Consider the following 26664-nt stretch of genomic DNA (forward strand, 5'->3'; position numbering starts at 1 on the left):
GTTAGGGCTCTTTATTTCACAGGACGTAAATGACATGAATGACAGCAGTGCAGGTTTACTTTTCAGAAGCGTGTGCTGCTGATGCATTCTAGATCCCATTAAAGCCCATTAAGGGAGATTTACTATCACTGTGGACAGGTTAAAAACTGTCAGTCACACAACAGCTGAAAAGCTTCCTATAATGATATTAGATTAAAAGATAGATAGCATCTGTTTTAGCACAGCAGCAGTAGTACAAGTACTAGGCGGGGGGAGCACCGAGATTTAGCTTTACAGATATTTTAACTCTTCAGTTTGGGGGCAGAACATATTTCATCTGACATCTTAATTAGTGAGCTTCAGAAATCAGTGTTAGTGTCAGGCAGTGCTACATAAAGGGTTTCCAAATTTCCAGCCTTTGTGCATAGCATGACTAACTGGCTGCTATGGTACGGTTTCAGATTTAAGATAAACCGGTCTTCTAGCTTTCTGACAGAAGGCGTATTTTCCAAAAATGTCAATCCATCTCCTTTAATTGCTCAAAGAAATCACATAAATGCACATAATTCCCGGATTCGCAGCCACTTTTAGTTTTAAAGTTTAAAATTAAAAGTATGCCAAGCACATCCAGAAGATTCAGAGGTAAAGTGAAAAACAGAGAGTGAGCACTGAAGCAAAGGAACAATCCCCTGAGATCTCTGTAAGAAAGAAAGAGGTGGATGATGGAGAAAGCACAGGCAGAGAGAGAGAGAAAAGGAGGAGGAGAGAGAGTTTGCCTCCAGTCTCGGCACAGAGGAGGATCAAAGGTTTGTGCTCTGCATCTCAATGGACATTCGGTCACCAATACTGATGAGCTCGGGCGTGTGGTGCTCCATTCACAGGGTTTATCTCTTATGGGTAAACAAGCGGTCAATGCATGCAAATAAATGAGCATCTTGACTGCACAGTTACACTTCATAGTGGTTCAAATTCAGTTTTTTTAAAAAAAAAGTTAAATTAACCCCAAAAAAGAAAAAAAGCCCACGAGGGTAAGGAAACGTTGGGATTTTTGACATTTTTTGGTGTTGAGGACACTACTTTGATCTTCACTCGAGGCATTTATTGCAGCAGAGGTACTGTATTGCTTTAATAAAATTTAAAACCTTTATATATCTCTCATGTTTGATCCCTGAATATATATATTTTTTATCATTAGTCATGTTATAGAGTGTAACTATTACTTTATTCCTTGAAGGCAATATGTACCCGATTAAAAGTTGCAACAATTAACAATTAACTCAGTTCCGACTGTTTTTTTCGTTTTTGTTATTTGTGGCAAATGTGCCAAGTTTAAATTACGACATGCTTTTCATATTATATTCAGTGTGTTTACCGACATCATTCTGAAAGGTGTTTACTTTGCATCTTCTTGGTGCAGCTGTGGTTTGTGCACGCACCCTTGACAGTTTCTGTGCTACACAGTCCAACACATTCATTTTTAAGCTGCTACAGTAACAGCGGGATATTTAGAAATGCAGTGCACAGCATGAAATTGTGACTGTACTTTGCACACAAACTGTGAAGACAGTTTGCCAAACTAGCCACTGCATAAGCCTGGTAAACATGACTTTGAATATGAACCAACTGTGGGAGCATTTTCGACAGCATTGCAGTTTGTGCCGGTTGGGGGTATAAAAACCATATTTGTAGCAGCGCTAATCGCCCAAGACACCATCGATATCAAATGGGTTATAATGTGTTTAATTTTACATCAAATATTGCTGCAATGACTTTATTTATTTACTTGGAATTCTTATTCGAATTGCATTACAACCAAATATCATCAGTTTTTGCTCTCCATAAATATATAAAATCACAAAAACTTCCTCTTTAAGCTGATTGCAAGGTGGAGGGAAAAGTAATGCCACATGAATTTATATGCCTGTGGTGTACTGTACTTCTTCTTTGACCTTCTCCCCTTAAGACAACTTGATGGAAACAGCGCATTCGCTGCTTCTTTAATGATCAAACAATTCGTCCGGAATTATGGACAGCATATATTCTTTGTACGCCATCAAATGCAGACTTTGTTAATGTGGCTGTACGCCATAAACTGCCCACGCATCCTGGTAAAATTGGAAAGGCACAAACATATCTTCCTCAGTTATGAAAGTCATATCTGTAAATAAACATAGGAGCATCATGGACTGTCTAAGGAGCCGTGCTTTCGTTTTATTGAGAAAGAATCCAGGAGCTGTTCCTGCCCAAGCAATGTTTTCTGTTTTTATAAAGTCCTACTTATCAGGTGCCATCAAAACAAGTGTGTATGTTTTAAATGATGATTTAACGCTACCAATGGAGAACAGTGCCATAAACAATTTAATTAAAGACAGAACAGGCTGTGTAAAATTTCACACTGCAAATAATTCAGATTCAATTGACTCGACATATTAAAACATAAATAAATTGATAAATAAAACTGGGGAAAACAATGGTTCTTCATAAGAATGCTCCAGTCTCTACATAGAGTCTGCGTTTCTTTTAATGTTCTTGAGAATTAGCACATATTCTCTTACAGTAATGAAGATTTCAGCATTACCTTTTATTAGTGTGTGTTTGTGTATCGCAGATGGTTGTAAATCCTCTGATGAAACGCTCGTGACCTCCAATGGGATTCTGGTCCCTTTAACTTGAGAGCCTATTAATTGTCTGCAATTATCCTTTGAAAGCGTGGCATCTGTCAGAAGTATCTCTTCTCTTCCCACATGGATAGAAATGCCATAGTGGTAAAGGTTGACTGCGACATTCACCATTTATTGCACAGTAGGATTTGTACAGTCAATCTTTTGCCATCACAGGGCTAAAAAATGTCTCTTGCTCTCTTTTTTTGTCGAGGAACATCGTACTTTTCTCAAAACAACATCAACTTGCATACAGACAGCTGATGAAGACGGTACCGTCTGGATTCTACTGATGGACAAAACTAAATCATGGGACATTTGTAAACTAGCCTGTTTGATTACTTTGTATTTAAAATGTGCTGTTTGTAACATTGGGGAGTCATCCATAATTCCCTTGGTGCATTCAAAATCTTTAAAGTTTAGTGCAAATTTGAGGAAACAAAAATACAGAAATCAAACAAACAAAGGACCTTATAAGGCAACAATTATAAATATATCAAAAATAGTCATTAGAGAACTATCTTTGTTACAAAAATGGTACAAAAGTTTTGTCCTGTACCAGTGAGAGGGACATATTTTTCAGTTCCTCCACTGATTTCACAGCCTTGTATCCAAGCTGGTGAAGTACTTTTTGACACACAGTCTGTGTGTATTCCACCATATCAAAAGATAGTTTTAAGCGCCAGCTCTCTGCATTAGCTGCTGAGTCCCTCACCGTACCAAACTTGTGTTTTGCTGAAGGCTCATTGCTGCCCCGAGTGTTTGCATGTATCCAGTCTTCCACATTTTTATCCACAGGCAGCCCCAGAAAGTCATAGATCTCCTTTGTCTTAAGAAGAGGATTTTTCGCTAAATCCTCATATCGAACCAACATGTATTTCCCTTTCAGCCAGTAAGGATGGGTGAGACCAGTTGAAACAGAGCTGAGAAAGTCTTGACAGACAACCGTGAGCTGACTCAAGTCAAGATTATAGGGCCTTCTCCCTGTGGCCCGCCAAATACGCCACAGACGATATGTATCCCTAAATGTCTCAATCCGTGACGACAGGATACCGCGTGGGTCTCTGACGAGCTGAATCACTTTGATATTCAGACGTGGATCTTCAACCAAAGCACGCAGATCTCCAATCTCCGGCACTCGAACAATTTTGATTGCGACATGCCGCTTCTCGCGGCAGGCCTCTGTGGCTAAGGTCATATTGAGGGTTGCACATTTCTTAACACAGTCCCCTTCCTCCACATTAACATCAGCAGGCCCAAAGGCATCACATACAGGTTGCTGGCACAATGCGCGGCTGGCACCACGACGGAACAGTTTGTCTGTGGTGTGGTTCGTAGGTGTTGGCTTGATATAGCTCTCTAAGAAATACAGGTCACAACCGTACAGGCTACGCAGAAGGTCTCGACTGGCCCCCAACATCACACGGCGATCGGCCGCATTGCGGCTATGTGATAGACGTGGAATCAGCGTGGTCTGAACGTGATAAAGAGGTTCAAACAGATAGAAAACCTCTTGGTGCTGGTTGAGCAGCTGGCCAACGAAGGAGGATCCGCTACGCGTGGTGGCCAGGACCAATATGTGAGTTTTTCGTGTGGCATTGATGGAAAAGTAAGGGTAGTCATCACAGCCTCCACCACCTGCTGTCCCCCGCTCAAAGGGAGGTTCGGTCTCCTGGCCCCCCAGGCCACAGTTTTGGGGGCTGGGCAACGGGCACAGCTGAAAAGGCTTGGAGGTGAGTGTTCGGATGGCCGTGTACTGGATGGCAATGGAGGCCAAGGCCAGCAGAATCACTGCCTTCCAGGAACATTGCATGGCTGAACCACTTCATTTAGACACAGCGGTCCATGCCAGGTCCTCCCTGTGAACAAAGAATTTTTTTATTCTAGAAAGGATTTTCTGTATGGCATTGTAAATGTGCAAAAGCCCTCTGATGTTCGTCTGTCTCCTTTTTAATCAAACACAATACTACATGGCAGATCACTTAAACATACAGGTTTACAGCGTGTTGTCTATAGATGTATAAGATGGTAATGTAATGAAGTATATTACAATGAAATCTAATTTGAATATCACAATTAACAGAAGGACAACCTGCACTCCAGTTGATTTCGCTATTAAATCTTATGATTATGGCTCAGACAGAATTTCTTTTAGGGCTGTTGTTTAGAGCTTCAACATGAATTATCAAATTTAATCCAACCCTTTTTCTTTTTGCATATGTAGCATAATTAAGGAAACTGCAACCTTTTGGTCCTAGAACCACAAAGAAAATACTGCTTGCGATGTGCTTATTTGACCCAACGATGACTCATTCCTAATCCTTCCGTTTGCCTCCTCTTTCTTGCTGCAGTTTAATTTTTGAAAATGAAAAAGTTTTTTTTTTTTTAAAAGGTCTGAACTCATTATTTTCATTCCAGTTCTATCTGTTCCCAAAACACACAAAGCAGTCTGAAAGCCCAGACTACAGTATTTATATATGATGAGAAAAATCTTCTCTTTGTTTAAATAACATTAAAAAACAGCTTGTTCAAGTTGTGTATTTGTTGTTATTGGTTTATAAAAGTTATAGTCATATAATAAGGCACACAACTCACTTCACCAAGTACTGCAGCACTTCCCATGCATCCTCCCTAATCTCTGTGTCTGTTCTATCATATCTGCATCTAATTCCCGGACCTTGTTTGGTCTGATTGGAGAATCTAAGCATTGCCCTTGCTGGAAAAGACAAAACAGTCTTATATAGCCAGCACAGACATGTAAACAATACTTTCAAGATTTACTGCCAATGTCATGTCAAGGGGAACTGGTGATAGAACTGAAAGTAATACTGAATGTATTATATAAGAATCAGTCACATTAAGGTTTTACCTTTTAAGATACATTGTGATGGACTTGTGCATTGGCATGGGGAACTTAAACAAAAATAAAGGCTAACCATCACCACTTCAGAAGCCATGCATGCATGAGAGTCTTGCCTCAGAAGCAGGATGTGGAGGAAAGACATTAAGATAGCAAGTCAAATTAAAATCACTCCCCCCCCCCCGCCACCTTTAAATGAAAAATAAGACGTATGTTATTCCAATGCACTGACACACTAGAGCTCTCTGCTTGTGTGCAGGGGCTGGAAATAATGATAGCTTACTGTTATACTCTTAACGTTAAAAAACTGCTTTCTCTGACCACCGATTTCAACATGAGACGACTCATGCTTGCAGAGAGCACCGGCGCTTTCTTATCATAGACATTTTAAATTAAAAAAAGGGCCCAGTACACTGCAGCGGGAACAGGTTTGGCTTACTGAGATTTTCTGCGATGCAGACATCCTTACCAACGCTGCGCGATAAGGACAATATAGAACAAAACAGCCATCCCACCCAGCAAGTGTTCAAAAATAACCATAGGTGTAAAAGAAATGTCGTGTTAATGTTCAGATTTTAGCGAGATAAAGTAATATTATGGAGTGCGTTCACACTTGTTTCCTTATACCTTGTTGGTAGTTGTAGTATTCTCATGATGTTCTGTGTGCCAATGAATCCCGGCTGGTTTCCATTAGTCCTCAAAACGTTTTCCACTGTGCGCTTCTTCTCGGTCAGGGGAGCATAAATGCGCCACTCACAAGCGTATATTCCATCCAACGCTGGAGAGTCGCTTTTAAGTTGAACGACTGGCTTCAGATAAACAAGAACAAACTGGGAGGGAAAAGTGCTGGAGTAACGCTAAGGCGGCTGTGGTGTTTCTACGAAGCCAGGCGGTGAAGACAACCGGGCTCTCCTTAAATGATGCGCAGAGGCTGAGTGTGTGAGGTACACAAGGACCGACTGTCTGGACCACCCCAAACCCCTCCCCTTTCCACCTGCCTCTCTCTTTCGCTCTCTCTCTCTCTCCCTAACACACACACACACACGCACACGCCCAACCTTATAGACGCAACACACACAATCGCCTTTCACGCCGCCAAATTGGTAGCAAGTTCATTATGATTCTATCAGCCATGTCATTTAAATTACATATGTAATAGACTGGTTTTATCATGATATTCATCATGAGTCAGAGTTAGGTACATAATGAAACTGTGGTGTTGGAATTCAGTCGATTTTTTTGTAAACTGGTGTAATGCAAACAATGTTAAATCAATTAAAAGGGCGAATCACTTTATTACCAAATAAAGAAATACTACCTATCAAAGCTTTTCTGAAAAAAAATGATGCGTGTGATTGACTTGTTATGCCTGCAGCTGCCAGAAGGGGGAGCTCTGGCCAAGATGCCTCATTCTCAAAGCAGCTGCTGAAAGAGCATCATGGTGTTGGTGTATCTTTAATAAATTATCCCCTATTTCAGGAATGAAATGAGTATTTATGTTCTTAAACTATTGGAAACATACTGGCTGAATATTAGGAACGTTTTGAAAACTTTATTTAGGTTTTTGTGACTGCTAGCATGTTGTTAAACAGCTAACTAAGCCAAGTCCTCCACTGGGTGGTAGCACAGAATGTCATAGGCAATAATATGTACAAAACATACTCTGTGCTTTTTGATTGTTTTGTGTTAGGACACACATAAAGGGTGTAAGGTTTCCAATGTGTGTGTGCCTGAATGGGGCTTATTATCTTTTACTATTTTTCTATGTAATTGATGTGTTTTTAGTTTGTTTATAATAACTTTTTTTAAGAAAAGGGGGGAAAAATAGAAAGAATAAGTTGACATAAATTCGTTGCTCATTTCCATTATATTTAAGTTTCATGATTTTATCTTTATAGACCATTTTCATACGTTTTTACTTGATATATTTGATTTCACCTAAATAAAAGTAAAAAAGGGTACATGACACCATACACTGTATGATGTTTACTTATTTCCGACAGAGAAAGTTAAAGGAAAGAAAAAAAGATTACTATTGTCCTGGAGCTGCAGAATTAAATGTACAACACTGTTAAAATGTTCCAAAGTGAGAGAACTTTTGTATGTGTATAAATATTTCTAAACATAACCTTTGTCAATAAAGCTGCTGAAAAACAGGCATTGTGTCTGAGGATCTTCATGGATTTATTCCATTTTCAGGGTCTAATAAATTCAAATATTTGATTAGCATGGAATTACATATTTGAAGCTTGTCTTTTGTTCTTGAACTTTATGGAGCTCCTCAGGTTTGTTTAGTTCACTTATTGTTGTTTTGTTGAGCTTTGTTGAGCTGAGAACTTTTCCTGCTGGTGCTCAGAAAATAACCGGAAGCTGAACGTCCTTAAAACAAACAAACTTATCATGTACTCCAGGAGGCACAGACAGGTCCACTCTTCTCTATTTAGAAATGGAAAACAGGTGGAATCTCTTTCCACCTTCAGGTTTCTGGGCACCCACATTTCTGATGATCCCACTTGGACTTACAACATCAATCCCCTGGTAAAGAAGCGGCTGTCCTGAGGAAGAATAACGTGGACCAGAAGCTGCTGCTGCTGGCCTTCTACTACTACTCAGTGGAGAGCATGTGCTCCTACTGCCTGGGTGATTGGTACACAGGGGCCACTACTGAGAACAGGAAGGCTACAGAAAGGGTAATTAACACCGCCCCCCAAATCATTGGGTGCCCTCTGCCACCCCTGGAGGCTATTGCCAGATCCTCCTGTCTCAGGAAATCCATGGCCATAATAGGTGACCCACTGCCCTCTGGTCGGTGCCTCGGGTCAATCAGGTCCAACACCTTCAGACTCACTAACAGCTTCTTCCCCTGGGCCATTCGGACTGTTAACAAACACTATCCCCCCCACACCCCACCAGTGCCAACCCAGTCTGAGCCATGGTCTGAGTAACTTCTACCACTCATATGGACTATTCAGACCAAACTTTTTCTTTCCACTGCTTCCAAGCACTTATATTGTGTGCCTTTCTCTTATTTTTTCATATATCCCTCTTGTTTGTATGCATTTCTCTTGTTTGCTATTTATTCCTGCCACCTACTATTAATATTTTATTCCAGCACAGTTGGTGTGCAGCACCCACAATTTTGCTGTACATGTACAATGACAATAAAGGGCTATTCTATTCTATTCTATTCTACATGTCAAATTCTGGCTAAAATTATTTATGAAAAAAAGAAGTTTGCCTTTGACATAAACTTGTCACATCAGTGTTACTGCCTGGGGCTCTGTGATTTTGCAAAGCTCTGTCTCCAGGGTATCTGCATTCCACTTGATAAAGGACTGGGTGTGGTGATAATGAACATGATATGAGTTTAAAAAGAACACAGTGGGTGTCAAAAGGAAACAGATCTGAAAAACTGTCAAAGAAACATTTAAAATAGTAATGAAAAAAAGTGAATATTGTTAATGAAAGGACTTCAGGGAGGAGCCTACTGCCACCCAATTAAAAATGAGGGCACTTTTTGAAAGTTTGCTGCCTGAATGTTCAACACTATGTCTGGGACAAAGTATTCCTCCCCATTACTGACCAAGTTTTATAAGCACCTACAGGGAACATCTACTGGATACTTTCACTGCTACTGTTGTTGTGAAATTATTAGAAGCTGTTTTTTTTTGTTTTGTTTTTTTGAACTCCATACTCATGTTACCTCAAAGTGGGTCAGTGAGGGATGGAGACTAAACCAGCATTAGGTGAGTGGCAGTGTGTAGCCCATTGCCAGGTCATCACAGGGATAATGCAGAATATCAGTGTTATGGTCACATTCACACATTACATGGACCAGTCTTCAATTAGAGGTTTACCTTTACATGAACATTTCTGTTAAACACACAGTCTTTAGACAGTCTTGAGATTTTTGCATAACAATTATAAAATATTCATTATCAGTTGCTTGGATCTAAGCATCTAAATATCATCCAAGCATGAACAGAACAGAAATAAAATATCTATTTTATATTTTCCTTTTCAAAATAAAATCAAACACATGCACATAAACGTGGAACACAAGTCCAGCAATTGTGATCCAGTAATGGCAACACGGCAGACAAGGCTGGACTACATCATGAGGGGACTATCTTTAAGTAATAAAACTATATTTTATTTATGATTCTAGTAAACACACTATTGGGATCATGGCTCGAGGGGAATTGGTTTCACATTTTGCTGAAAGATGACACTGAGGTAATTAAAATATCTAAAGTGGCATTGTGCCAGAGACACAAAGATTTACCCTGAGATGCTGGAGACCTTAGATGTTAATGAGCTGTCACTGCAGATATCTTCCAAATTAAATTTTTACATAGACGTGAAAAAGATGAAAAAAAAATGCCTTCATTCATAAACTGCACAAAAGGTTGATTAACAGCGACTCCTGAAATGACAGGTATAAGTTTTTGTCCACTTTGAATGGAAGAAGATGTGACAGTGGCACAAGTTAAACACGGGACTTCCGCTGTGTTGGACCACTACTGGAAATTATAATTTAGGTTAAAATATATTAATTCACTGTAATTATGTTAATAAGGGACACACACACACACACACACACACACAAAACTTTAATCAAGCAATCTAACAATGTGAGTCTTGTTTTTCTGGTGAGGTTAGGCCGTGTCAAAGCAACATTTTCATTTTTTATTTTAAACTACAGTGAGAATTACACACATTACAAATCTCCAACTTTTATGACTTCTGATTTTTAAGGTATTTGTGGTAATATACGTATATATTTTTAATTTAATTATCCAGTGAACAGATTCAGTAAAGTGTGTGCATTTAATTCATCAAAAATGAAACAACCACATTTGAAAAATAAAACCTATACACGGTTTAGCTTAACATAGCTCCATCAACTGCATTTAGATGAGAAAGCTCTGAATCATTTACTATAATAAAAAAAACAAAAATCAAAAATTAAATACAGAAAAACTCAATATATATTTCTAATTAACGTAAACAGACTGTATTGAAATGAAATCCCATGATGTGGTAGTAGGTTAGTATATTATCCATCCATCCATCCATCCATCCATCCATTCGCTTCCGCTTATCCTTTTCAGGGTCGCAGGGGGCGCTGGAGCCTATCCCAGCTGTCATAGGGCGAGAGGCGGGGTACACCCTGGACAGGTCGCCAGTCTGTCGCAGGGCCAACACACAGGGACAGACAACCATTCGCACTCACATTCACTCCTAGTGGCAATTTGAATTATCCAATTAACCTATCCCCACAAGTTGCATGTCTTTGGACGGTGGGAGGAAGCCGGAGTACCCGGAGGGAACCCACGCAAACACTGGGAGAACATGCAAACTCCACACAGAAAGACCCCGGCCTGATGGTGGAATTGAACTCAAGACCTTCTTGCTGTGCGGCAGCAGTGCTAACCACCATGCCACCGTGCTGCCTTTAGTATATTATATTATCAAACTATTTTGTGTATACTAACATATGGAATTCATATTCCCATGCATTTTTTTTTTTGATAGTTAGTATATTATATTATCAAAAAATGCATGGGAATATGAATTCCATATGTTAGTATATACAAAATAGTTTGTGCAGAAACTTTGCATTTTATCCTGTTTTATCCTTTAGAATAAAACATGAAATTTACATACTTTGTATTTATTTATGTTGGCAAAAAAACTCATCTTCCCTAATGGTTATAACTATTTACCATCTGAAGCAATCATTTGCTCCAGCAGGTCTTTGATTTCGTCTCTCTCTGTGCATGTTTGTGGTCACATTTATTTGCCCTTTATTGGATGCTCTGTAAAGCTTCTCTTGTATTGTCTCAATCTTATAGATGAAAGCCCCCTGCATGTGCTTAAATCTGTGCACAGGGAGGCGAGGGAAGCAGCAGCTATACAGCTCTGATTCCATGGCTGTCCCCTTAGCGTCCATGTCAATGAACTCAGCTTGTGGAAGCCTTGTCATAGGGGACTCACTCCCACACTGAAGCTGTACAGCTGCTGCAGAGCGATAGCCTTTCCGCACATTATCACGTAAGGCTATTCTTCTTGAGCACACTATGAAAGGATTTGTAACAGATTCATAACACGCCAGGCTAAATAATGTGTGAATGGGGGGTACTGGCTTTGTTCTTCTCTCCATCATCTTTATGCCAGTATGCACGTAGTGACAGAAGCTTGGTTTTGGTGCCTGCCATTTTTCATTCACAACTTGGAGCTCTGCGCACGAGGATTTCAAGGGATTGTCTTGTTCTCATATACAAAATAGGGGGAGGCAGATCACACAGCATCTTGAAGTTTGAAAAAAAAAACAAACCTGTGGACTACTTCTATTGATACAGCATCTCACAACTATTTTTATTTAATACAACACTCCTTTTTGTGTTTTCTGCATTTATTATAGTTGATATTTTTATCCTTCTCAACACACAGAGACGCCAATTGGTGTAAAAAAACCAAACCAAAACAACAACAAAAAAACCCCTCAAACCAGAAGTTTACATTTTAGAGTAGCAACATTTCCCCCAATAGCATCATAATGATCTTCTGAGACAGCCGCTCATAAGGAACGCAGTCGTTAATTGAGCTGTACATAATCTATAAAATTGAATTAAATTGAAACCTCAAGCCCCATCAGTTTTTACTCATACTGTCCCACCTGTGCTGTTACATACGCTATAAAACTTAGTGCATACATTGTGTCCAAAATTCTTTCCAATCTCTGATTCGAGCAATGTGAAATGTTGACCTAATAACAAAAACTTAACCGTGAAAACAATTAATGAAACAGTAATAAGGAACCTAATAAATTATAGTGCTGAAGATCAAGAAATATGATTCAGAGACACAGATAACTGTAGCTTCCTTAGCTTTGTGAGGTGTTACCGAGATCAAGAATTAATTTAATCTTGGACTTTATCACAAGCCAATCGTAGGGGGAAAAAAAGAGCACTGATTTGTGTTTGAGTCATTCAGTCATGCTTGTCAGATTCGTTTGAGTGAGCAAAAAAGCAAGCATTGGTGATCTGTGAATGCACACAAACCAGCAGGCTGAGTGCAACCCCATTGCGTAACTATACCACTTTGTTCTCCAACCTCTACTCCTACATCTGTCTACCGCATGTCCATCTGTGCCAACAGCATCATTTCAGGTGTTCTCACCTCACTGTATAGCTTTGCTTAACATATATATGTGTGCAATTTTGCCTGCTCACCAGTTTAGACACTAAAAATGTAACTAACTGTCAGAATCATGAATTAAATACATGCACATTGCACCTGGAAAGTATTCACAGACCTTTTTCATTTCACTTATTTTGCATTTTGTCATGTTACAGCCTTATTCCAGAATGGATTAAATTGATTTTTCACCTCAAAATTTTACTCACAATAACCCAGTCCATTTGGGAATAAGGCTTTATTATGAAATACATGAAATCAGTACTAAATAAGTGCATCCGGGAAGTCATACTTTCTGGATGCACTATATTTAAATCTGAAGCACTTATAATTTGAACGAAGATGTCTCATTACAATCTTAAAATAGCCTCTGTAGAGTAATAGACTGATAATGTTTTGTACTATCATTATAATTTTAGTCATTCTTCCCATTGTAGCCTAATGCTGTTCCAGAGTTGATTATTATTTTTTTCAGTGCTTGTAACTGTGGTTTCCAATTACACTTTCACCTAATTACATGGCTGCTTGAGACTCGGATGATGCAATTACTGTGTGTTTCAGAAATCTGGATGGAATGTTCTAATTGCTATATGTGTAAGTGAAGTGAGTTCTTTCTTTCCTCCATGTGATACAAATCTTTTGAAATGAAAGCTCTAAGTGCCTACTGTGCAATTAGACAAACTTTACACAAATTATATTGTGGCTTGGTAGATTTTGTTACTTACTACAGCATGTTGCCAAAGTTGGTCATCCCTGTTTATGCTGATTGATTGAATAAGTAAATGGCCTGAAAAGGCTCCTGCCTCCAGCACCAGTGGCACTATTCTATGTTCTTCAGGCTGCTTGAAATTCCAACTAGGCAGTTGTCCCTCAGGATGAGCTTTATTCAGTGTAAACCCACAGAGCTGTGGCTGTCATTCTCCTGTACTGGATCTTTTGTCAAAGGTCTATTTAATCAAATAGAAACCATATATCCCATCTCTCCATGCATCCATTTGTAGTGATAAACTACTACATAGCCTTAGCAAAAATAAAAATCTTAGATTTGACACATACACACCATGACTGTGCAGGAGCACACATTTAACTACAATGTGACTTTGCATATTTGAAGGCTGCTCTCTGCCTCTTTAAGGTAATGATCTAAATCACACTACAGACAATATATTATATTTAAAAGATTCTTTCCTTTTAAGGCAATAGCATTTGTAAAGTGCTACGAAGCAAGATAGAGTTTAATTAAAACCAATGGAGTTTTTCATTTTCACCTATGGTACTGGAATCAGTGATTAATATGTTGCCTAAATAATGGTGTTTCAAGCCTGGGTGCTATTAATGATCTGTTCAGCAGTAGCATTAGTTCTTAGGGGTGCAACTATTATGCCTCCAGTCTTAGAAGTAAGAAGTTACTAAATATTTTTTATGAGTACTCCACAGTCAATTTTCTTTATATATTAATACAAATTGGTATTATTAATGGCTAATGGATCTAGTATATTAAATACCAATGCTATTGCATATTTCTGCATGACAGTTGCATCAAGAACAGCATTCCAGTCATGTGCCAAGATATTCATTATGAAAATCACAAAACCTGGATATCTCATTACAACTCAATCACCTAATATAAATCCTGCACAAACTACTCTGACAGGTATAAAGTTGGAATAACTTCTGTAATAACTTCCTGTATTTCTGCAGTACCACTAATAATTCAGATTTGGATACTTCGACCTCCTATAATGACCCGATACACACTTTTCAATGAGTTTGTTTGTTTACATTTAAATTTGAGGAATAAAGCACAGCAGTGGAGCAAGTGAGGATTTCACTAGTGTAATTTGTTTTTAACTAAATCTAGAGAAATTGTCAGAAAGGGCCGAATATTGTGTGTTAGAGGAAGCAAGGTTCATATGGTTACTATTAATCTATTTCTTAACTCACCCTTAGCAGTTCTAATTTTAAATTTCCATTTGTATGTAAAGTTACATGTGAAAAACCTGCATTGCAGTTAATATAATAAATATTTAAAGACAAATAAAAATCAAATGACTAATAAAGCCAATTACTAGTTTTACAACAGTATTTTGACCCTCATTGCTGTCATCTCTTTTTATTGTATGATTTGTGTGCTTGTCTGCTACAATTTTCTCTGATCCCTTTTTGTGATTGATGTTGAGAACATAGTTCTGAATAATCAGTGACCAACACATAAGTCATTGGTTATGATTATACGTCCTAGACAGAAACACCAAAGAGTTGTAATCTGTGAAGACTTGAACTGAATTTGGACTTGACTTTATATAAACTTCAAAATATTGCAAGGCCCACAACAAAGTAAGTGTCTCCTTTTCAATCATAGAATACTTGAGATGATGTTTAACTTGCGAGAGAAGTAACTTACATCATGCTTATCCTCCTGGAGAAGCACTGCTCCTGCCCCAACTGCGCATCAATTTCCAGTTTGAATGGTAAAGAGGAGTTGGGAGCAGACAAGACGGGGGTGCAACAAAGTATGCCCTTAAGGCTTTCAAAAGTTTGTTGGCAACCCTCAGACCAAACGAAAGGTTTTGAGGGACTGATTAAGTCAGTGAGAAGGGCAGCAACAGAGGAAAGATTCTTACAAAAACACCGGTAATATCCAGTCATCCCAAGGAAACAACACAGTTCCTCCTGGTGGTTGGTAGGGGGAATTCTTTAATTGCAGAGATTTTGACAGGATGCACTTTTCCTAGACCAACCTGCTGACCAAGGTAGAGAACACTGCCTTTAGCAAAGTCACACTTGGCATGGTTCAACATTGGGGATTCCTTTTTTAGGCTAGTGAAGCCCTCTCTCAATGTAGCCATGTGGGTTGACCAGTCACTACTATACACAACTATGATCTAAGTAAGCTCCACAACTAGGGATGTTTTCCAACACTTATTGACCAGCCTCTGAATGGTAGCAAGAGCATCACACATGCCAAAAAGGCATAACCATGTACTGCAGGAAGTGATCAGGAGTTACAAAAGCTGAAATGTCAGATTCTTCTGGTGTTAAAGAAACATGCCAATACCCCTTCAACGCGTCAAGGTTAGTAATGTATTTAGCAGGCCCAATTTCATCAATGCAGTCATCGATAAGAGGTAAAGGATGTGCATCTGGCACAGTGACAGAGTTTACCTTCTGAAAGTCAGTGCAGAATCTTGGGAGTCTATCTGACTTTGTGTCTAGGAGACATGGTGATCTCCAGGAACTGGAGCTTGGCACCACAAATCCATTCTGAAGAAGATAGTCAACTTCCTTTTTTATAACTTCCCTCTTTGCTGGGCTAACCCGATAAGTGCGCTGTTTAATTTCTGTGGGTTAGTCAACACAACATCATGTTTTATAACAGTGGTTTGAGAAGGGACATCATTGAACAGAGATGGGAATCCCAATATAAGTGTTATGATATCATTGCTCTGTTCATCAGGAAGGTGAGACAGCTATTATGGTAGTGTTGACAATATTATAGAATTACTTAGTCATAGGTAATAGTCATAACAGCCATAAAATTCCCAAGATTTCATTTAAATCAAAACTATAACACTGTATTCTGTCAGGGTTTCTGTCGTATGTGACATCTGTGTCGATGGTACATACGACAGTAAAAGTCAAATGGCTTCCCTCATATGCCTAAGGGCATTACAGTAAAACTACCCACTGACAACCTGATCATATGAACAAAAATAACATATTACACAACTGCATTGCCACAGGTATCACAGAAATACTGCCCCTGATGCACCACCTAATCAACATACAGCAAATTAAAGCAAATATAACTTTTCTGAAATCATTTTAGAGTGTATAAATTTTATCACTAGGGTATGTTATCAGTCTGTCTACGCTGTACCTCTATGAATCATTCTGCTCCTTTGACTGGCATGTAATGTGCTTGTGGGATGACTCATTTACGTGTGACAGACATCCTAAATGGTAGATTAGAGAACTGTGTCTTATCTAATAGAACTAAAAGGGAATAGGATGCCTTCCAGTTAAATCAGTCTGTCTCACAGGATACCCATCAACCCCTGTTATTTATTAATATATTTCATACTGACAGACTAGGAGATTATGTGTAATTAGAAAGATAAGGGAAATTAAAGGACTCCATTTCTATTGACCTGCCTAATGCAGTGGACTGAAATCTGGGTCTCTGAAAACCTGTTTGGAAGGGGCAGATGTGTGTTATACTGAAACATTATGCTTTCAATCAGTCTCTCCCTCTTTGCTCTCATATTCTTCTTTACCTGGCAGAAAGACAGATTCCACACCTCACGTGGAGCAATTTGTATGAAAATTTGAATGGCAATTAAATGAAAACTTTTATCACTGTCTTTATAACAATAGTTTGGGGGTTTGATTCCTTGCCACAGTATACACTACCAGTCAAAAGTTTGGACATGCCTTCTCATTTAATGGTTTTCCTTTATTTTCATGAGTATTTACATTGTAGATTCTCACTGAAGGCATCAAAGCTATGAATGAACACATATGGAATAATGTAATAAACGAAAAAATGTGAAATGACTCAAAACATCTTTTATATATTTATATATTTATATTACTAGCCACCCTTTGTTTTGATTACTGCTTTGCACACGCTTGGCATTCTCTTGATGAGCTTTACGAGGTAGTCACCTGAAATGGTTTTCCAACAGTCTTGAAGGAGTTCCCAGAGATGCTGAGCAATTGTTGCCCCTTTTGCCTTCACTCTGCGGTCCATCTCATCCCAAATCATCACACTTGGGTTTAGGTCAAGTGACTGTGGAGGCCAGGCCATCTGGCACAGCACATCATCACTCTCCTTTACGGTCAAATGGTGCTTACACAGCCTGGAGGTGTGTTTGGGGTCATTGTCCTTTTGAAAAATAAATAATGGTTCAACTAAATGCAAATCGGACAGAATGCCGTGTCTCAAAGCACCCCCACACCATCACACCTCCTCTGCCATGCTTCATGGTGGGAACCATGCATGTAGAGACCAGGTCAAACTTGAGGCAGCCACCCAACCAAGAGCATGACTACCCTGGCTCACTGACAAAGTGCTATCAGGTGATGCACCATCCCCACTGCCAGTATCACTGGAACCAGTGAGCTCACATATACCACTGCAACGATAATTCAACAATGAGTTATTCAACAGACATCCAGCAGACATCCTACAATGAAAGTTCGGAATGAGGAACTGGACAGCACCAGAACCTGACATGATCCACGCCTACTGGCTGAAGAAGCTAACGGCACTCCATGAGCAGCTCAGTAAGGGAGCTGCTCAGAGTAGGAACTCATCTAGACTGGGTAATTACCTGCCTCTTCACAACATGGGAAATCCTTTTAGGTATCATAGCTACTAAGCTAAGAAGGCTGGAGAAAGGCATGGAAAATAACACGAGGTCAACCAACCACAGGCTCCTCGTTGATAGAACAGTACAGTAGGGTGGCTGTAGCTCAGGTAGTAGAGCAACCGGAAGGTTGTTGGTTCGATCCCAGTCTACTCCAGTCTGCATGGTTGCTCTCCGATGCATCCATTGGAGTGTGAATGTGTCTGAATGTTAGTTAGGTAGCACTGAAAGCCTTGCTTGTGTGAATGGGTGTGACTGGGTGAATGAACAAGCTTTGAGTGCTCAGATAGAGTAGAAAAGCGCTATATAAGAACCAGTCCATTTACCAGGACTCTAAGATTAGACTCTAAAAAGTGCCCAGATTGACTACAGAAAATCTAGGACTAAATACCCCCTGTAGTGCTTCGCAATATAGAAGACTAGTAGTAGAGCTGGGCGATATAAGATTTTTTCATATCACGATATGTTTTTTTCATTTCAGGCGATAACGATATCTATCACGATATAAGCCAAATAACTATATTTGTAAGATTTAAATGTGCCGTTGCTCACAAGTAAAATGTGAAATAATCAGCAGCTTGTTTTTATTTAAATATTTATTTCCCATAATAAGTTCAACAGGGTAGATGTACTTAAGGAACATGAGACTTTTTCAGATAAATAAAGACAAATATTGCAAACTACACAAAAGGCAGCCGCTAAAGCGTTTAAGTTTCAAAATAGAACAAACGAAACAGACTACTAAATTGTCAATTCCACTTAGAAACAAAATATTAATTCTAAAAATAAATCTTAGTTTGTTTTACAGAAGAACAGACAAAACTGACTAACTTTTGTCAATATCAAATAAACTGAGAACTAAAAGGAAATTCTCAATCTCTCCTTGTTGTATAGCTTAGCTTTTCAAACAGTTTTAACAGTTACTTTAGTCTGACAAAAGCCGAATGACGAATTAGCGCTTCCAGTCAGAGACTGAGGCTACGTCCACACGTATTGGGTATTTTTGGGTATTTTGAAAACGGAGATTTTCCGTTTTCGTTTTAAAAAATAATCCCGTCCACACATAAAGGGAGAAATGAAGGAAAACGCTGCTATGAACATGCCAAAGCAGCAGGTGGAGCTAGATTCCTAACCGTGCAGAAATGTTGGCCAATCAGAAGTCTAGAAGCCTCGGTGGGAAAAAGTAAACAAAGCTGGGGCATAGAAGCAGAACCGAGTCGTATGTGTGGAGGGACAGTAACTGTGTGTATATGTAAGCATTTAAACACTGCAGAGAGTAGAATTAACAGTAACAGTATTGTAGAAATTCATTTAATCGAAACAATAACGTGGCGCACAGTGTGACGTCAAAAAATGCGCACACCTTTGACGCTGCGTTTTCTCCATTTTTCTAGTCCACACGTAAATGCAAAAACTGAGTTTTCAAAAATATCCACCCTGGCCGGAGTTTTAAAAAATCTTCGTTTTCAGTGACCAAAAACGCCGTTTACGTGTGGACGAAAGGTGCAAACGCATAGAAAAATCTGTGTTTTCAAAAATACCCGGGTACGTGTGGACGTAGCGCATGCACCAGTTTATTGTATTTCCAGACTTGCTTTCGGCACAATTTACAGTGCACGCTACTCTGTTTTTTTGTCAGACTTGAAATAGCCGAAATACCTTCACACTATGGAACTTCTATGGCTCTTCCGTTCGACAATCTCTCCGGCATTGGAACCATCATCTGTTTTCTCTTCGGTAACCTTCGGTCACGCTCGGTTGATTTTTCTAGTCGGCACACTCATTTCCTCCATTACCCGGGCGGTACGGTGGCTGGCTGCTTCCCAAACAAATACACATGTGTGGCTTGGCACTTGTGCTGTACGTAACAAGTCACGTGACGTGACGCTGCGGCTGTGATTGGTTCGGCTCTGCGCTACTTAATTTGGATTGGCTGTTCTTTTTTTTTTTTCTTTTTTTTTTTAAGAGGACAAGAGTGGCGAGGTCTATCGCGATAGTTTAATTTTTCTATCGAGAAAAAGTTATATCGCGATACATATCGTTATCGTTCTATCGCCCAGCTCTAACTAGTAGTATTCTAATAACATTCATAGGAACTCACTGGGACTATGGAAGAGAACTGGAAGGCAACTCCAAGACAATCACATAAGTCAACATCAAGTGTTGAATATAACAATGTGAGGCAAAGTCCCCACTGCTGTTCTACATAGCCACCTCCTAAGGTGGCTCATCTTTACAATATAGATAAAGAGAATGGATGTAAATTCAGGACTGGAATTAATATCAGCCTCCTACCAAGGATGGCATCACTTATTCCTGAATCGATTCACTGATCCACTTCACTAGGCTCAACAGCAAAAACATTGGGATATCATTCAGAATAGATAAATCTGCAGAGTAGGAGATACACATGTCAGCTACATGTACCTGGGTATCCCACAGGCCAGCAGGAACCATGATAAAGATGCATGAAGGTCACAGACAGTAAAATACCTCCAGAAGGTAAGATTGGCTCTGATAAGTCAGCCGAATCGTGGAAATAAGATCAAAGCCTACCATACAAATTCTCTTCTGGTCATCATATATCCAGCTGGAATAATAAGTTGGCCACATGAGTGGATAGATGCCACTGATGTCAAGACATGGCAACTCCTCACACCAGACGGATGTCTGCACCTGAGGTCCATCACCCTGTGGTTCTATGGGCAACAGAAGGATGGAAAGAAAGCAATATTGAGTGTGAGAGGCACAATGCTAGATTAAGCATGGAGCACAATACAGGTGGGGGTGTTTTTTTTTTTTTTTTTTTTTTAAATAGGTGGGTTTAAAATACAGCACATAATCAGGCAGTATGTTTTTCCAATCCAATCCAGTCTAATCCAATCCATCTTTATAAAGCACTTTAAAATACCCAGCACAGGACCAAAATGCTGTACAGTAAATATGTTCATAACAATAGAATAAAACAACAGTGAACGATAAAACAAATAGGAAGATGGAAGGAGAAGATGCTGCCATCACTCTGTGCACTTGGTCGTCGTGCACTTTTCCAACATGACAATGATCCAAAACACACATTTAAAGCTACTGTTGCATTTCTGAAGAAGAACAGGGGGAAGGGAATTGAATGGCCAAGTATGTCTCCTGATCTGAACCCAATTGAACACTTGTGGGGAATTCTGAAGTGACAAGTTGAGCATCACTCTCCATCCAGCATACAGGCTCTAAAATAGGTTACTCTTGAAGAATGGAAAAAGATAGATGTTGCAATATGTTGCCAATGTGTTCATTCCATGCCCAGAAGTCTTGGTGCTGTCCTTGGAAATCACAGTGGTCATACAAAATATTAGATGTAGTAAATTTATTGCAGGGTGTATTCATTTTTGCTTCAACCAATATGAGTAAAACTGAGGATTTTGTGATCTAAGTTATATTATTAACCTTAATTTCATGTTATGGAGTTAAACAAGTGTTCAATAAAACTTTGGAAATTGTTCGTTTGTTCATAGAGCTACTGATTAAATTCGTACTTTTTAAAGGGGGTGTACTCATTTATGCTGAACACTGTATAAGTGAAATGCAATGCCATTCTTTCTTTCAATTCTTTCAATATAGAAACAAGAGGAAGCAGATATAAAGAAAAAACGATGGGGTCCTAGAACCGGACCCTGTGGGACGACACCTGGTCACAGAGGAACAGAAAAAGTTCACCCCGCCAAGTAGGATCTGAACCACTCCAGTGCAGTGCCCCTAATAAAGATTAAGATGGCATGATCCACTGTATCAAAAACAAAACAGCTATTAAATCTAAAAGCACAAGAACAACACAATCCCCAGCGTCAGTAACTAAAAATATGTTATTAAAACCTTTTAAAAGGGCTGATTCTGTGCTATGAAAGGGTTTAAAACCTCTGAAAGATTTTGCTTTGCCAGAAATGTCATTAATTGGCTGTGAACTATCTTTTCAAGAATTTTGGAAAGAAAAGGTAGTTTGGAGATCGGCCTGTAATTCGCAAGAATTGTAGGATCAAGAGCAGATTTTTTAATCAGGAGGGACCCCCATTTGGAGTCTCCTTTAACCTCCTAAGACCCGAACTCTTCCACGGCATGCATTTTTAATTTCTCTTTGATATTTGGGCATATTGGGGCCCGATGAATGTAAAAACAAAGAATTACCAGATTTTATTTTTTACCTTAATTTTGTTTTTAAGAAAAAAAAAGAGCCACATATGAGGATATGCGTTTAAAATTTTGATGGAACAGTAGCAGTATAATGTCCCCATGAATATCAGGCCCTTGTAAAGCAAAATTGAGTATTTTGGTCGAAATAACCCAAATGTGATGTCCACATATATGGACGCCAGGTCCTAGGAGGTTAAAGCTCAAACCTGTCAAAGAGACCAGAGCAGGAAGCAGAGACTGAGCGATCATGAGCACAAGGAGAGATTTGAGCCCTGGTGAAGGAGACCTTCTCAATAAAAAAAAGTGCAAAAAATTTTCTCAGGCTTCAGAAAAGGGCTCGATACAGTCAGTATGTGGTGCATTAAGAACAGAGTTAATGGTTTTAAATAAAACACGTGGGTTGTCACAGTTTGACAGAATAATGTCAGAAATATGTTTTCTTTTGGCATCTTTTGCAGTTTTTTGATATTGATGCCAACAGTCCTTTAGCATCTGGAATGACATTTGTTGCTTGACTTTAACTGATCAAAGTGAACTTGTCTTGCTGGCAACTTGTTACCTTGTGCATCCATCACATAGAAATAATGTTTGGACAAAATAAAGAACATGCAGCAGGATTACAAGAAATTTAAAGCCAGCTAAAGTGCCATTCTTTCATTTTTTTATGATTATATAGGTAGAAGTCTGTCATCCTGTATATTGGTGTGGTGCTATTTGATGTTACTATGCTGTTACTAAGCAGATAAGGTATGTCATGTTAGCAAAGGTACTTTGACTACTAAAAAACAATAAAGTAAATAAATAATTGTTCACAGGGAGGCTGCCCAGTGGGCAGTTATTTACATAGTCTCAGAGTAGTTTGGCTGGAAAGAACCGTATCCCTCAGCAGAAACAGTAGTAAAATCCTTGATGAGGTAGTAGATGGAAAGCAATGCCTATTTTAAACTGTAAAAAGAAAGTGGAAAGAAAATGTGGTGAATTAGAGAAAATAACCCCCCTTTTAATTCATCCTGACCAAACTGGTTTTATAAAAGGTAGGCACTCATCAACAAATACACGTAGATTACTTAATTTAATAGACTACTCATGCAGTAAAAACATTGAAACCATAATATTTTCTTTAGATGCAGAAAAAGCATTTGACAGGGTTAACTGGAAATTTCTATTTGCAACTTTACACAAATTTGGTTTTGGACCCTCTTTCTTAAACTGGTTAAAAATATTAAATAACTCCCCAACAGCTTGTGTCAGAACAAATGACCAAACATCCTCCAGCTTCTCTCTTCTGAGGGGCACCAGACAGGGATGCCCACTCTCCCCTTCACAGTTTGCAATTTTTATTGAGCCACTAGCAGCAGCAATTAGACAGGCTACAACAATTAAGGGCATAAAATGTAAGAATATAGAACATAAAATCAGCCTTTATGCAGATGATGTGTTACTTTTTCTCCAAAACTCACAAACCAATATCTCTGGGGTAACTGCATTGATAAATTCTTTCTCAAGTGTCTCAGATTATTCAATTAACTGGTTGAAATCAACAGTTCTTCCCATTAATTGCTCCTTCCATAATTCTTCTCCTTCCCCACTGCAGTGTGGAAATATAAAATATTTAGGTATTAATGTTTCTCCTAAACTTTCAGAATTAACTAAATTAAACCACATCCCACTTTTAAAGACAGTAGAAGGCAACCTGGCTAGATGGAAATCTTTACCCATATCACTCATGGGAAGGGTCGCCACTATAAAAATGATGGTCTTGCCAAAAATAAACTATTTATTTTCAATGATCCCAAATAAGCCATCACAAGATTGGTTCAGATCTCTAGACTCGTATATTTCTAAATTCCTTTGGAAAGATAAACCCCCATGTATCAGCTTAAAAACACTACAAAAGACCAAGGATAAAGGAGGATTAGATCTGCCTAACTTTAATCACTATTTTTTAGCCAACAGGCACCCCCACACTCTGGAACCCACCTCTAGATGGTTTAAACACACCCTCTTAGATGAACCTTGGATAGATGTAGAACAGGCACTATGTAATAACCTAGAAATTTCAGACCTACCATTTATCAGCTCAAACATCAAACGACATGAATGCTTTAAAAGCATCAATATTAGCTCTTCTCTGACAGCATGGTGGGAGTCTTCATTAATCCCATGCAAACGTACACCTATCTGGAACAATCCGGACATATTACAAAACAATAATACGATAAACTTTCCAGATTGGAGTTGCAAAGGAATTAAATACTTGGAACATGTATTGGAAGGAACAGACTTTATTTCGTTTGACAGACTAGTTACACAATATGGGATCACCAAGAAACGATTTTTGGAATATCAACAAATTAAATCCATAGTAAAAAAGAAATTTAATCCCAGTGAAGCTGAATTACAAACACCACCAACTGTGGTACAATTTTTTAGTCTAAAACTCCCCAAATTATTGTCTAAAATATACAGAACACTTTCTAAAATAGATGAATCAATATCCCTTCCTATTGCAAAATGGGAAGCAGATTTATCAATCAACTTAGACCCAAACCCTTGGTCTCAGATATCCTTAAAAACCTTTCAACGGATCAGAAATCCCAGTTTGCAATTAATACAATACAAAATATTACACAGAGTGCACTATACTAGTCATAGGATGTTCAAGATGGGCTATACGCCTTCCAACATCTGCTCACATTGCACAGCAAATACACCGGACAATTACATCCACGCTTTTTGGTTCTGTCCACCAGTTCAGAAATTTTGGCGTGAGATATGTGAAGACTTATCAAAGTGTCTGAAATGTAACATTCCAGCCTCCCCCTTAGTATGCTTGCTGGGCAACTTGGATCAGGTCACTGCAGAAATAAACACAGCCCACGTTTTTTTTACGGCCCTATGCATTGCCAAGAAAATGGTCCTCATTAACTGGAAAAATAAAAATAATCTTAATTCTAACCAATATAAAAACCATCTAATAGATCACATTAGTCTTGATACAAACTCTGCCATCACATTTGATCAATCCCTTTGGGCTCCTTTGATCGGCTTCATCATCTAGTGGGGGTGGGGGGTCATGGTTTGGTCCTGCCTTCGCTATTGAGGTTGATATGGGGGTAGGGACGGCCTTAGGGCGTCTGGGGAGTCCCTAGGGATGTTTCCCTGGAGGGCCTAACCTGGGGGATGTGGCCATGACCTGGTTAGGAGCTCTGGGGGCTCTTAGATGGTGTTTTCCTTGTGGCTGCGTACAGCGGAGATGGGGGAGGGTCTGTGTTGGCGGATGTTGGTTACTGGCCTGGTAGTCTGGCTGCCCCTGGGAGGGTCCGGGACGGGCGTGGAGGCTTGGGGGTGCTGTCCTGTCGCCGGAGCAGTGGGCGGGTGGGTGCAGGGGGGCTCAGCCCCAGTGCAGGGGACCTCTGGTGCATCGGCCCAACTAGGGGGCTCTCTAACTGGTGGGGAGATTGTTATATCTTTGCAGGTGGTCTCCTCACTACAGGAGCTCACTCTGCAGGTGGGGGGAGAGATTTAGGAGAGGTGGAGAATGAACTCAACCTGGGTGTCTATTGTCTTGTGTAGTTTGGGAGATGATTGGATGATGGGGTGGGTGCAGTTTTCTCTGGGGTGGAGTCAGGTGGGCTGCCCCAGACTCTGTGGGGCTGGGCGGTGCTGCTGCTGCGGGCCCCGGTCCGGATGGGCCTGGGCCCCCTTGCCCTGGTGGGTTCCAGAGTGTGGGGGTGCCTACTGGGGTCAGTGGGGGAGCTGGCCCCTCCCTTTCTTCCCTCCCCATCCTCAGCTGCCTCCTTATTCCCGCTCTACCACACCCACCCACACACGCAGGGCTTGGGGTGCAGGTATGTCACCAGGGTGCAGAGGAGGCACTCCCCCTCTGTCCCCTTCTGGCCGCCTGTGCCTCAATTTTATTCTGCAACCTAGACATCCACATTACTCACACTCTCACATAACACATTCAAGGTTCAAGGTTCTTTATTTGTCACATGCATAGTTATACAAGTATAACACACAGTGAAATGTAGCCTGACACGCTCCTCGGCATGTGCAAAAATACATACATATAGGGCCTTGGGGATGGGCACGTTTTACAGCATCCAGAGGATGGTCGGTGTATTCCAACCCACCTCTGGCGCTGGTGCCCGATCCTCAATTTTAAATGCATTTAGACACTAAGGGTTTTCGGGAGGAGCCGTGCTGCTCTCTGAGAGGAAGCTAGTACCATGCTCATGCTCTCCTGAGTTTTAAATGCACTTTAGAACAGCACACAGCAACACTACATATGAGCAGGCGTAGGGAGGTTTGAGGTCTTCACTCACCCCGGTTCTGTTAAAGCCCCCCAGCCGTCAGGGCTGGGGGGCTGGGAGGAGGTGCTGGCCGTCAGACTGGGGTCTGGGAT

General features: G+C 39.8%; 1 protein-coding gene and 1 long non-coding RNA gene across 2 annotated transcripts; one reads left to right on the top strand and one right to left on the bottom strand.

Annotated features, from left to right (window-relative positions):
- Window positions 1-117: 117 nt before the first annotated feature.
- LOC120742305 lies at window positions 118-24399 on the top strand. The gene is made up of 3 exons (XR_005697840.1): window positions 118-130; window positions 19052-19056; window positions 24243-24399. It is a non-coding gene; the product is annotated as an uncharacterized LOC120742305 (long non-coding RNA).
- On the bottom strand, window positions 1278-6510 carry chst1 (carbohydrate (keratan sulfate Gal-6) sulfotransferase 1). The gene is made up of 2 exons (XM_040045564.1): window positions 6127-6510; window positions 1278-4498 (listed from the first exon to the last, which is right to left on the bottom strand). Exon 2 carries the CDS (start codon window positions 4450-4452, stop codon window positions 3166-3168), a length of 1287 nt encoding a protein of 428 aa, XP_039901498.1. The 5' UTR covers window positions 4453-4498; window positions 6127-6510; the 3' UTR covers window positions 1278-3165.
- Window positions 24400-26664: the final 2265 nt, after the last annotated feature.

The sequence above is a fragment of the Simochromis diagramma genome, unplaced genomic scaffold (assembly GCF_900408965.1).
Source record: "Simochromis diagramma unplaced genomic scaffold, fSimDia1.1 OVJJ01000079.1, whole genome shotgun sequence".
NCBI lineage: Eukaryota > Metazoa > Chordata > Actinopteri > Cichliformes > Cichlidae > Simochromis > Simochromis diagramma.

Bases quoted from the DNA above. Each gene is read 5' to 3' on its own strand.
- chst1 (XM_040045564.1), bottom strand. From the start codon at position 4,452: ATGCAATGTTCCTGGAAGGCAGTGATTCTGCTGGCCTTGGCCTCCATT.